A 13139-nucleotide genomic window follows, 5' to 3' on the forward strand; every position below is an offset into this window, starting at 1 on the left:
ATCATGCAGGTCATTGCCACATTACCCCTGACATTCCTCGTGACGTCTTATCATGCAGAGTCCACGGCAACATTAACCCGGACATTCCTCCTGACGCCATCGCATGCAGGTCATTGCCACATTACCCCGGACATTCCTCGTGACGTCATATCATGCAGGTCATTGCCACATTACCCCTGACATTCCTCATGACGTCTTATCATGCACAACCATGGCAACCTACCCCGAACATTCCTCGCGACGTCATATCATGCAGAAGTTTGGCATGTTACCCCGGACTTTCCTTATCATGCAGGGTCCTGTCGGACTTTGCCTTACCGGTCGTTATCGGCCGTTATCGCTCTCGGAGTTTTCGCACTTCGGCGATATCGGAATCCACCTCGGATATCGCTCCCCACGGAATACTGTCCCTGTTACCCCGATTCGGGTCTTACGCTAAAATTTTGACGCGCTTTGGACACAGACCAGTGTTACATGACCACAACACAAAAGGTCTTGCGCAATCCGCTTTCTGCATTCAACATTGCTTGGGTAAAGTATTTAATCACACCGGGATGTCTACCTCATCATATCACACGCTTATCACACCACAAAAGATCTTGTCAACCGTTGCTCGACGTTTCCTGGTTTAATTATACTTACTGTTGGTGAGTTGTCTCGTCTTAAGAGTGAGAATAAAAAACCTTTGTGTCGCCCGCGCCTCGCTGCGTCGGCTCCTTGAAAAAAAAAGACCCAAAAGACTTTCTGCGACCCACGCAAAAAAAAAAATTGCGACGACGCGCGACGACGCGGGCAAGAAAAACTTATTCGACTTTTTCGGATGTATGGGTTACGAGAATCTGGATGTATGGGTTTCAAGAACAGTCACACAGCCGGGATCTACTACCACCGATGGATTCTACGTGATCGGCTCTGTGTGCTACGGCTCTAAAACTTTCTGCGACCCACGCAAAAAACATTTTTCACCCGATTGCGACGACGCGCGACGACGCGCTCAAGAAAAACTTATTCCACATTTTAGGAGGTATGGGTTTCGAGAATCTGGATGTATGGGTTTCAAGAACAGTCACACAGCTGGACTTTGGTCGATCTACTACCACCCATGGATTCTGCGTGCTATGATCGGCTCCACTTGACCCCTGACAGGTTCCATGTGCTATGATAGGCCCCTCTTGACCCTCTGCGTGCTATGACCGGCTCCTCTTGACGCTCTTTGATCGCTGTACCTCCCCGGGGGGCCACTATATGCCCTTTGCCTCCCACTGACAGGTTCCATGCGCTATGATTGCTCCTCTGGACCACCCCCGGCTCACCTCCTCTTGTCTATCTGCTCCGCAACTGCACAAGTCAATCTTTGTTTTTGCTGGATTTTCTATTTGCTCGACTAAACTTGTATCTGCAAAATGCTGAGAAACCTAGGACAAGATTTTGCAATAATCTGTCGTGAGAGATGCTATCTAGGTGTTACCCGGACTCTAGGCACGCCTGAAAATTTTCAACCGTCGAGGACGTTACTCATAGACGTCCAAGACAGTGGATAGCGGATGATGTACTAGGAGTGGGCTGCTGGTACGGGGCGTAATGTAGCTGTGATAGGCTCAAGTGTTTGGGAATAGGGTAGTTGGAGTGTGGATGGTGGTTTAATTGTTTGGGAGTAAGGTTGTTGTAGTGTAAGGTCGGGGTTGTTTAAGTGTTTGGGAGTAAGGCTGTTGGGGAGTAAGGTTGTTGTAGTGTAAGGTCGGGGTAGTTTAAGTGTTTGGGAGTAAGGTTGTTGTAGTGTAAGGTTGGGGTAGTAGAGTCGTTGGGTGTGGATAGTGGTCTGATATTATTCTTGGACTTGGTTATCTTGCGGATGGTAGACAGCTCAGCCCAGGAGCAGTTCTCTTAACATTGTGCCATGGTTATTCTCGTGTATGCTCTGTATGATTCTTGGATTGGGTATGTTGCGAATGGTAGACCGCTATGTCCAACGTGAAGAGGCCTTATCATTGTGCCGTGGATATGTCTCTTGCATGGTATCTTGAGGATGGTAAACAGCTGAGCCCAAGTGCAGTGGTCTCATCATTGTGTGGTGATTTCCTATGCTATTATGATTCTTGAAGTTTGCGGTTGTAGACAGCTTAGCCCAAGTGCAGTACTCCCTGCAGTGGTGGTTTCCCACGCTCTTGTATGATGCTCTTTGATTCTTGGATATGGATATCTTGAGGATTAGATGGTTCAGGTCAAGTGAAGTGGTCTTATCACAGTGTGGTGGCTTTTTTTCCTCAAGTGTGCGAATTGTAGACAGCCCAAGTGAAGTAGTCTTATCAGTGCGCCTTATGAGTCTTGAAGTTTGCGGATTACAATGCTGCCTAACCTCGTGCCTTGGATATACGCCCTGGAGTGGTGATTTCCCTACTCTTGCATGGTACCTTGCGAATGGCTCAGCCCAAGGGAAGTGGTGATTTCGCATGTTCTTGCATGGTACCTTGCGAATGGCCCTGCAGTAGTAGTTCTTAAACTCTCAAAGTGCCAAGTGTCCTGACTCTTAAAGTGCCAAGCGCCCCTAGTGGTTTCCTTTGTATGATTCTTAAGCGTACCGACCTGCTCAAGTGCCAAGCGCAGTACTGCAAAGTGCCCCTCTCTTGCGAAATCTGATTGACTGTCGTTTACAACTGCGCCATTTGTTTTCGCATCCTCGTCGTCGCGTCGCGCATAAAATTTTTCGCCATAAAATTTTTCGTCTCCTCGCCTCCATATAAAAGCACAGGTGTTTTTCTCCCACCCAGAGTAACAGCGCAAAGCCCAGACAGTCCCCTAGGCCCTCTTGGCGCTATCTCTTGGGTCTTCTCGGCCCTTGGGTTAGAATCTAACCTGCCTCGATAAGCATTGGGCCATGGCATTCATCAAGCAATAGGGACCCTCATTCGGCCGTTCAGGTGAGTTGGACTATGTACACTGCCTAGGTAAAAGCGCCCCGGAACGGTGCCAGCTCTGGAATATCCGCCATTTCTAGAGATTGCAACATGTACAAGGGAAAACTCAACGCACCTTTGGAGTGCCAACCAGTGTGGAAACAGCCGTATTTCATCAAGCTGTTCCACAAGCAGCTTCACTTTTTCCAGATTGGAAATTGTACCTCCTCATGCAAATAGGTCTGTTCCACAAGCAGCTTCACTTGCTTCATAAGAGAAGCGTTGTAGAACAGACCTATTTGCATGAGGAGGTACAATTTCCAATCTGGAAACGACGACGTGCTACATCTGTAGCCCCGTTTGCGCTTTAAATGCTGTTCTCCAAACTGTTCTTTCAGGTAACCTGCGCCTTGAAACCTACCGCTGCTTTGCGAACGGATGCGGCCAAATATCTGTTCAATTTCAGGACATTCGACCAATTCTTCTGTGTGATCTTTATGTTCCCAGATCTGCCGTAGAGCAGTCCATTCAAAGTTGAAAAACAACTGCGCTACATTTATTTGTTGTTCGCTCAATCTGTGCCATAAGCAACGGTATGTCTCGTAAATTTCTCTGGCGGTTTTCGAAAAGACACCACTGAGACGGACGCCCCTCTCTGATTCAAGAGCTCTTATTGGTTTCTTCGAGCTCAGCAGATTCAGATACCACACTATTGGCATTTCCAATGTCACCTCTTTATGGAACTCAGTGAGATATGGGAATGGGTCCTTGTAGTAGGGCTCTATCTCCTTCAGATGTTCTTCAAATTGTTCATCATCCAGCAGCATTCTCCGGACAGCGAGAACCTCTATAGCAATGCGGCGATATGACTTTCCTTGTGTCTCTGCTGTTCCGTCTGGTCGAGGACACAGACAGGCACCGCAATCTTTGCATTTTCCATAGGCCGTGAAAACTCCCCAAGGGCAAAAATGGATGTCAATACCGTAGAGAAATAGGTTGCTCAGAGCGTATCCCCTGAATCCCAGAAAATAAAAGATTTCGCTAAAGCCCTCCCATCCGTGATAATTACTTTTGAATCTCTTCGCATCAGCAGTGCGGAATGGGAGGTTGTTGTTGGCTGAAGTCAAACCGCCAGAGGTGCGGCTCACGTACCCGTCTGTCCCTACCACGTCCGCCATTATATCTACATCTCCCTGCAGATGTTGGGTAGCTACAGGCAAAGTTTCAAATGCTTCACAGCACCCACTGTGCGGATTTGAACCAGGGACCAATTCAAGGTTATAGAACTTTCGTATCTGAGCAGCTAGACAGGCTTCTTTCACTGCCGGCAGCAAAGGATCATTATAACTTGGATATCTGCCTTCGCCTCTCAGAAGAAAACACAGTCCTGACTCTCTCAGCCGCCCAATCATCTGGATGAATTCCAATATATTGGGACTGAAATTGATGATGATCACCATCTTTAGGCTCGCAATACTGATGCCCTCCGTTACCAGCTTCGTCCCGATCAGCAGTTCTTTGCTGCCGTCGTTCATGAAGGACCGCGCCCGCGCAGCCTTCTGCTCAGAGGACAAGTTTCCATGTACCCACACAAGGTTGAATAGAGGCGCCCATTCGCTTGCCAACGCCTCCACGAGGCTGATCTCATTGACAACGACGATGGCCTTCGAGTTTGGCCGACGTTTAAACAGCCCTCGCAGCATCTTTACAGCCTCCAGTTTGGGGTCGTCAGAGCTTTTGAACTCTTTGTGAATATGTCCCAGGGGCATCTCAGCGACAAGGTTAGCACAAGGTTGCTTTGGAGTAATCTTTACTTGGTCGGTAACCTGCTCCACACTTGTCGGAGCTCTTTCCAGCCCTTTGAAGCCGATCTGATGTAACGCCCCCTCCGCAATGTCTGGAGGAGCAGTGGCACTGAAAAACAGGGTCTTTTCAAAGGCGTCAAAGTTCAGATTCCGCATTCTCTTGAAGCGGCTGGAGCGGTACGTTTCGCTCAGCAAGTTGTGAAACTCATCAATAATGATATATCCGAGCTTCATATCTTTTCTCCTCAAACTACTCCCCACCGTGTTGCCCCATCCACAAATCCTTTCCCCAAACCGGTAGGAATCCAGATCACCACATAATCACACCGTCGTGCCCCAGCTCTATGAATTTTCTAATGTTTGACACCTGCAGACAGTTGCTTTTCTGCAACCGAGCTATGCAAGCAGTCAAAAGAACAGTGTAGGGCACAAACACGAACGAGACGTATTTGCAAGTGGTCTTAGAAGCTAGCGCTGCTAGCGGCAGTTGAAACAGTTCGGTTTTTCCGTACCCAGGAGCCGCCTGGACAATCAGAGAGGCTCTTTGGGACATGTAGATGTCCATGCAGAGCGACTGTTGCTTCGAATCACGGAACTGAAAGTCGGGGCCAAATAGACTCCGGCCCGCAACAAACAGGTCGTCCGAATCGCGGATCTCCCTAGGTCTCTCTTTGACAGGCCAGGAATAATTTAACACCCTGTCGTTTTCAACATTTTCAACCACTGTTTCGTCGGCATCGCCCTCGACATTTTCAACTGTTTTGCCGGCATCCCCCTCAACATTTTCAACTGGATCGTCGTTAACATCACCCTTACTCTTCCCATCTGCGCCTCCAGAGCTTTCCCAAGGTAAGACCTTTTCGAGTCCGAGCCAAGCTATCCATCTCTCTGAGGCACGTTCCTGCAAGACGGTGGCAGTCGTGCCGCTTACATGAGAGAGAGAAAAATCATCCACCCCGTAGACCGTCAGTCCCGTCCTGGCCGAGTGATTGGCCATGAGTTCGTTCACCATGGACTCCATGAGATCGGTGGGTATCTCGCCACCAACATAATTTTTCGAGACAGCCGACATTGCCTGGCGCAGCTCCCTAAAGGTGAGCTTTTCTCTGTCACCTTGAGGAAACTTAAACAGGTATCTGCGAAAGGCAGAATATTTTACAAAATCGCCCGATGTTGTATCGAGAAACAGATACGTTTGAAGGGCAGTGCGCGAAACAGCTTGTCGGGTGACGTCCTTTCGAAGGACTACATCCTGTATATCCATCCAGTTATCGACACGGAAAGCACCATAATCTTTACCCAGAGCGTTTATTTGCATCTGTCTAAGAACGACAATGAAATAGAACAAGTGGGGGGGAAGTAGTCTTTAGGATCGGAGCTGTTGCGCCGGTTTTGTTGTAATCGCAAAAGAGCTGCACGCGTCTGGAAACGTCCTCAACGTAGACATTTCTTTGAGGGCCGCTGAAGGCAAGGAGCTGCAACTCTGGGAAACGGTACGGGAATCCAGCTGCAAAGTACACCATCCACATCAAGGTACATGCGATTTCATCGACAGCATGGGCAACCTGTTTGTTGACTGCTTCTGATAGTCTTCCATGTTTCTCCCTCCTGAATTTAGGCATCAAGACTTGACGATATTCTACGGGAATCAGATGCAACAGTGATCCTCCATCCCAAAACTTGTCTGTGCCCCTTTTTGCTTCTCTGAAGGAGACATCGCGATTCCTCAAGATGGCTCCTGCAATTTGATCCACAGTGGGCATGAAGAACAGTTTGTCCAATTTTTCGAAATTCTCCCTAAAGACAGAATGGCACTCAAAGTAAAAATCACGAATGTAACTGCGATCAAACAGCTTACCCAGAATCATAATTCCTTGCGCTGAGGGCACCAGGGATATCTGGTAGCGATTAAGGTTCTCCTCCTCCTCAACTGTTTTATGGTAAACTGTCGTGATCCATTTCCACATTGGAGTACCAGATTCGTCATCGAAAAGATCATCATCTGCAGCAGAGCACATGCAGGCGAATGTCAGGAACGCTTTCAAACTGTCCAAGGTTTTTCTGATACCCCTTGCTGATTTGGGATTCCTGATTCCCTTCATGTCGTCGTTGCCCGCAGCAGGAGTTCCGACCTTATGTGTTTCGTCATCCTCATCTTCGTCTTCTTCGTTGTCTGAATCATCGGGAATAAACCTGCTAGGCACAGACGAACCAAACTTTATCGCACAGCACATAACCAAGGTTTCAAGGACATGGCCAAGCGTGTCTTTTCCTTTCATCATATCAACGCACACTTGAGACAAGTAAGTCACATCAATGTCCCTACTCTCCTTATCGGCAAATGCCGTCTGAAGCTTGCCAGTATCGATCTCAGTGTAGCCCGCCGAGCCCCTAGGTTTCTTATAGGCAGCAAAAATAGATAAACGGTTAACACGTAGCAGTAAAAACAAAATTGGCGCTATTCTGACACTGTACTGCTTGATTGTGTCGCGCCGGAATTTCTTTATCAAAGATTCCTTATAAACAAAGCTGTTGAAGCAACTCCTCATGGCACAACGTTTAGGAGTCAAGGAAGCAAGATCATAACAGCGAGTCATGACTTCCTGAGCAATCTTTGTGAAAAAGCCTCTTTTGCCGTCAAACTCCCTGAGAATAGCAAAGTCAGCTTAAGTAAAGTGTAAGTTACAATGTTAATCCTCTCGGGGATTACATGTCCTCTGGTGGCATGAACCGTACGTATTTTTTCACATTATGTGGAAAGGTGATTGGGAACATCTTTGATTTCGTCGTTCGAGGACCCATCACATTTTGAAGAAGTCGGGTTTCTGGTTCTTTACCAACCGAATCTTTTTGGGGGCTGACTGATGTGCCTAGTAGGTAGGACTTTAAATCAGTCTTGCATAGTTTTGAAATGGCTTGCAAATTGATGACTTTATGGATAAACTTACCTGAATATGGGTTCCTGACCACTTTCCATACATAAGTAATCGTGCCCAATACCATCTGTTTTATCTCCCGTGTTTCGCCGTATAATGCGGTAAGTTCTATACATAAAGGATGGGCAGGATATGTCACCGCCAAATCCTTTGATTTTCACCAAAAAAAGAAGCCTTTCATTTGTCGCCAAGGGAACGCGAAGCTCGCCGCGGGACAGCGCAGAAGAATCGTTTGAGAGTCATTACGAGCATGACTCATGACTCAGACACAGTCATTGGTGACTCGTCCGGTTACTCATGGTTTCATGACCTTCGTGGTAATATCCAATCGATGCTCAAAGAAGCACCCAACAAGTGGATCCAACAACTGCACTGGGGCAGGGGTGATGTTGCTACATAAAGCGTACGTCCCGCAGGGCCTTCCAATTCTCGAGACCAACTCTCCAACATGTCCCCCTATTCTCCACAAGTACAAGAGCTCCTTGAGTGGGATAAAGAACACCTATGGCATCCGTTTTCCACCCTCAGTAACCCGTTCCCTGTGTACCCCGTGCGCTCCGCAGAGGGCTGCCAGATTACTCTGGATACCAGAGACCACCAAAAAGTCGTAGAGGCAATGTCCTCCTGGTGGTGCGTGATCCACGGTTACGATAACCAAGAACTCAAGGATGCCATGAAGCAACAGATTGACCAAATGTCCCACGTCATGTTTGGCGGATTGACGCACAAACCAGCGGTCGAGCTGGGTAAGAAGCTCTTGCGCGTTATTGACCATCCTCGACTCCACTCGATATTCTTCGCCGACACAGGCTCCGTCGCTGTCGAAGTGGCAATGAAGCTGGCCATTCAGTACAACTACTGCAAAGGCTCGAAAAAGTCCAAGTTCCTCACCATAAGGAATGGCTATCACGGTGACACTTTTGGCGCGATGAGCGTCGGAGACCCAAGCAACCCGATGCGCACGTTCTTCAAAGAGCACCTGCCACAAAACATTTTCGTCAAGGCACCTACCCTCCTACACACGCTGCCAACGTCCAACATATGTCTCGAGAATCCAGAACTTTTCAAAGAGTCCGCCAAATGGCACCCCCAAGACTTTGCCGAGTTCCAAAAGGCAATTGATGAACATCATGACAGTATATGCGCTGTCATCTTGGAGCCGCTTCTTCAAGGAGCCGGCGGCGTCAGACTCTATCATCCTCAATTCTTGATTGAGGCGAGAAAGGCCTGCAACAAATATGGGATCCCTTTCATCATGGACGAGGTCGCCACCGGGTTTGGTCGTACCGGAGAGATTTTTGCGTTCAAACACTGCCGCGAGTACCAAAGGCTCTCAAATGTTCCACCGGAGGACCAAGTTGACGTCTTCCCAGACATACTCTGCGTCGGAAAGGGTCTGACTGGAGGATCCTTGAGCTTCAGCGCGGTCGTGACCACCGCCGAGATTGCCGCCGGCGTTTCTATGTCTGACGGTCCGACTCGGGGCTATTTTATGCATGGGCCGACGTTCATGGCGAATCCATTAGCGTGCAGCGTAGCAAGCAAATCCCTCGATATCTTGCTGAGGGGAGAATGGAAGATCCAAGTCATGGCGATCGAGAAGCAATTGTTTCAAGAGTTGTATCTGGATATCACACGCGATGAGCGTCTCATGAAGAGCGTCGTCGACCATGTAAGAGTTGCAGGGGCCGTCGGAGTCGTGCAACTCCAAGACCCGATCAATGTTCCTTGGTTTCAAGAGCAATGTATTCTGCGCAACGTTTATCTCCGGCCTTTCAAAAACATCTGCTATGTCATACCCCCATTCACAATATCAAGAGAGGAGTTGAAGGTAGTGACAAAGGCCATAAAAGAGGTACTCAACGTTTGCTTGGAAAAAAAGTATCAAGCTTGATTCTTTGTATTCACTCTGCGACGCGCTCGGGCCTGCGTTCAGACTCACTTTGGATAAACCTACATAGTTGAATCTCGTAACCAAGAGATAAACGCGCTCATCGCAACCGTTGAGTTATGTGGCCTGAGTCGTCCCGCTAATGACTCAGAGTCATCGCCCAACAATTTAAATAGCCCACAACGATGCTTGGACCGTTTCCAATTGGTATAAAAGGCCTTGTTTGAAACCATAGCATGCCATGATAATTTCTCTCACTCACCAGGCAGAATGTCCACCAAGAACCTACATTTATTTGACACCTTTGAAAAGGACGGCAAGAAATTTGCCCGGATCCCAAAGCATACCATCAATGCTGGTACCTCCCCCAAGTACTCAGACCTTGTCGTCAAAGACAAGTCCGACTTCAAAGCAATTGTTGAAAAGCTGGAACTTTACGGACTTTGTGTTGTGAAGCATTACCTAGAGCCAGAAACTTGTGAGCACATCAAGAAAGAGCTGGAGCCACATTATTTCCGCCACCAAGAATGGAATGGTTCTCCGTTCCCAAAAGAAACTACTGTCGTCACCAGAGCGGCTTTGGCGTCCCCAACTTGCATGGACAAGATAGCCCTCGATGACACATTCTACAAGGTCTCTTACCATTTCATGTCAGAGTCGAATGTCTTCTGGATCGGCGACGGCAAGTTGAGACGTTCAGAGACGGATGTGCAACTGTACTCGAGCATCATTTACAGGGTTGGCGCCGGTGCCGGCGACCAGATGTATCATCGTGAAGACATGGCGCTGCACAATGCACATCCTCGCCGCGAAAAGTACCACTACGGCGATGACGTCCAGGTTGGCCTTGCTGTTGCTTTGACACCTATGAACAAGACAAACGGAGCCACCAGGGCTATCATTGGATCTCACTTGTGGGGCCCTCTTGATGGACCATACGAATTCGACCCTCAGCGCGAACTCTACCTGGAGCTGGAAGAAGGCGACGGGACGTTTATGCTTGGCAGCACATACCATGCAGCAAGTTCTAATCACAGTGACGCAGATAGAATCGGAGCGTTCTTTTTCATGAGCAAGACCTACTTGAGACAAGAGGAAAATTACCATGCGGACATGGAGCCCGCTTTCTTTGAGAACATGTCATTCAAGGCTCTCAAGATACTTGGCTTGCACACCAGCCTACCTTTCTGTGGTCACATTGGCTACAGAAGCCCAGCCTTTGTGCTCAATCCAAAACTCAAAGAGGCGTCGCAAGCTGGTAAGGGCAATTACACTGAAGTTATATACCCAGTGTTTGAGTAAAAGATAGTCCTGTATCCGTTTATCTAAAAATCATTACATCTTCTCTAATAAGTTAGCTTACCCTTTCTTAGGTAAGCAATGTTCTCTCTGACTATTTGCCTGACAGGCTTCTCGAAAATATCATCAATCTCTTCCAGCGTTCTGTTCTTTGTTTCTGGCATGAACAACAACTGGTATGGAATACCAATGGCGATCGCAATGCCACCGTAAAAGCCCAAAGTCAAACCTGTGTACGTGAACGCACTTTGCATTCTTTCGAAATTGTATGTCACAGTAAAGGCGAACAGATACAGCAGAGCTGAACAAACAGTCATACCCACAGACCTAGTACCCAACGAAAAAGACTCGGAAGGCAGCACCCATGTCAATGCCGCATAGGAACCGAATGCCATGTTGTAAATAATCTGACCCGTCAGATATACACCCTCTGCTGCGATCAAGTTTGAATCCTGATACAGATATCCGACACCCACCAACACCAAACCGATCGAAAACAAGACAATTGTCATTGACCATGTACGTCTTCCGAATTTATCCATCCACAAGATGGCAGGAATCGTACCAATCAGCAGAGCAGCACCGCCCACCATAGACATTGCTACCGCTCTCTTCTCAGAGAAACCTATCTGACGCATTAGTGTCGACATGTAATACATGATGGCATTGATACCCGTCAACTGACCCAAAGCAATCATGATACTCGAATGAACCAGAGCACGACGGTTACGAGGAACGCATACCAGGTTGAACAACGATTGGAAATGGGTTTCGCTGCTACGCAGCTGTCTGTCTTGGTCGGCCGCCTGTCTCAACTCTAAAAATTCAACTTTATTGGCCTCAACGTTCACGTCTCTCAATCTCTTCCAGACATTCCAGGACTCACCGACACGGTCCTTGTGCATCAACCAACGGGGAGATTCCGGTAGAAACAAAAGACCAACAAACAAAATTGTAGAAAAGACCAGAGAGGAGCCCACCATGTATCTCCAACCACCCTTCACGTCGAAAAAGATCACACCGATTATGTAGCCGAACAGTTCTCCCAATGCAATATTAAACTGATACAAAGAAACCAGGCTACCTCTCACAGACGATGGAACAGACTCGGAGATGTAGACACCAATACCACCACCTTCAATACCAACTCCAACTCCAACCAGGAATCTGCCCGCGTACATTTCGTGATGATTCGTTGCAGCAGCACAAATGATAGCCCCAATGGTGTAAAACACACACGATATAACCAAAGCCTTCTTACGACCAAAATACTCGCTCAGTGGAGTCAGGAGAATAGATCCGGCGACGGCACCCAAAGGCATCAGCGAAGACACTAATGAAGCTTGGTGAGTTGACAAATGCAGCATCTTGTTCATGCCAATAGAGGCACCAGAAATGATGGACTGATCGATACCAGAGAGAATACCAGCAAATGCTGCAAAAGCACCCAGCATTATCACCATGTGGTTTTTGTTTTCAAAATGAACTTCAAACTCCAAAGCCGCCAGTTTTCCCCAAAACGAACGTTCACGCTTGTGGGAATTGCCCAAGTCGTCCAGGGCTCTAATCTCTTGGCCCAAGTTCAAATTCGTGTCCAGAAATTCGGACACCTTACCGCCTGCATCTTCCTCGAGGTCCAGTTTTTTATTTGATGGATCCTCATACACCTCTTTAGCAGGCACTTCTCCAAGCTCAATGTGAGAAGTGCTCGAAGATTTATCCTCACTTCTTAGGAACGGATATTGGGGACTAGGTGGCATACTGAATGCTGTCTTTTTATGTTGTATAGACAATTGCCTCCGATTCAACAACACTGGAGTGGAACCATGATCAAAACAGCCGCTTTATATAGCTGACGCTTTGCATCAACCAGATGTCTTGGCATCGAATCGAAGACGGACTCAAATGTACATTTTTCCACGACGAACATCTGCACTGCTCCTGAAAATTTTCCGACGACGAGGGGGGGCAAATGCTGAGAAAACTCGCAGGAAGTGCGGGGCAAGAATTATTCCGTCGCTCGACATGCCCAGCAGAAATTTTTCCGTCCCCCTCGAGATGCCCCGCAGAAATTTTTCCAGTTGGACGCGGGGCAGCCAGACGCGGGGCAGCCAGACGCGGGGCAGCCGGGCGCGGGGCAGTGGAACATCTCGTTATGCCATTCTCGACTAGCTGGGTGTAACGCCACTGGCTATGTTGCAGCCGCCCCTTTCATTCATGTCCATCCCGTCTTTCCCCCTGCCTTGGCTCTTCAGAAGCAGCCGGACAACTTGTTAGTAAGCAGGACTTTTTCGAAAAAAGTGGGTCTACTCCG

At 48.1% G+C, this 13139-nt stretch overlaps 5 protein-coding genes across 5 annotated transcripts; 2 read left to right on the forward strand and 3 right to left on the reverse strand.

The window, feature by feature from the left end:
- Positions 1-3091: 3091 nt before the first annotated feature.
- Positions 3092-4933, reverse strand: HG536_0A00100 (DEAD/DEAH box helicase; the record flags this gene model as incomplete). Its single annotated transcript, XM_037280973.1, has 1 exon — positions 3092-4933. One exon carries the CDS (start codon positions 4931-4933, stop codon positions 3092-3094), a length of 1842 nt encoding a protein of 613 aa, XP_037136868.1.
- Positions 4934-6021: 1088 nt separating this feature from the next.
- Positions 6022-7296, reverse strand: HG536_0A00110 (uncharacterized protein; the record flags this gene model as incomplete). Its single annotated transcript, XM_037280974.1, has 1 exon — positions 6022-7296. One exon carries the CDS (start codon positions 7294-7296, stop codon positions 6022-6024), a length of 1275 nt encoding a protein of 424 aa, XP_037136869.1.
- Positions 7297-8083: 787 nt separating this feature from the next.
- Positions 8084-9529, forward strand: HG536_0A00120 (uncharacterized protein; the record flags this gene model as incomplete). Its single annotated transcript, XM_037280975.1, has 1 exon — positions 8084-9529. One exon carries the CDS (start codon positions 8084-8086, stop codon positions 9527-9529), a length of 1446 nt encoding a protein of 481 aa, XP_037136870.1.
- Positions 9530-9796: 267 nt separating this feature from the next.
- On the forward strand, positions 9797-10828 carry HG536_0A00130 (uncharacterized protein; the record flags this gene model as incomplete). Its single annotated transcript, XM_037280976.1, has 1 exon — positions 9797-10828. The coding sequence occupies one exon, from the start codon at positions 9797-9799 to the stop codon at positions 10826-10828; it is 1032 nt and encodes a 343-aa protein (XP_037136871.1).
- A 44-nt stretch (positions 10829-10872) lies between these two features.
- HG536_0A00140 (uncharacterized protein) lies at positions 10873-12585 on the reverse strand (the record flags this gene model as incomplete). Its single annotated transcript, XM_037280977.1, has 1 exon — positions 10873-12585. The coding sequence occupies one exon, from the start codon at positions 12583-12585 to the stop codon at positions 10873-10875; it is 1713 nt and encodes a 570-aa protein (XP_037136872.1).
- Between the last annotated feature and the right edge of the window lie 554 nt (positions 12586-13139).

This window comes from Torulaspora globosa, chromosome 1 (assembly GCF_014133895.1).
Source record: "Torulaspora globosa chromosome 1, complete sequence".
Taxonomy (NCBI): Eukaryota; Fungi; Ascomycota; class Saccharomycetes; order Saccharomycetales; family Saccharomycetaceae; genus Torulaspora; species Torulaspora globosa.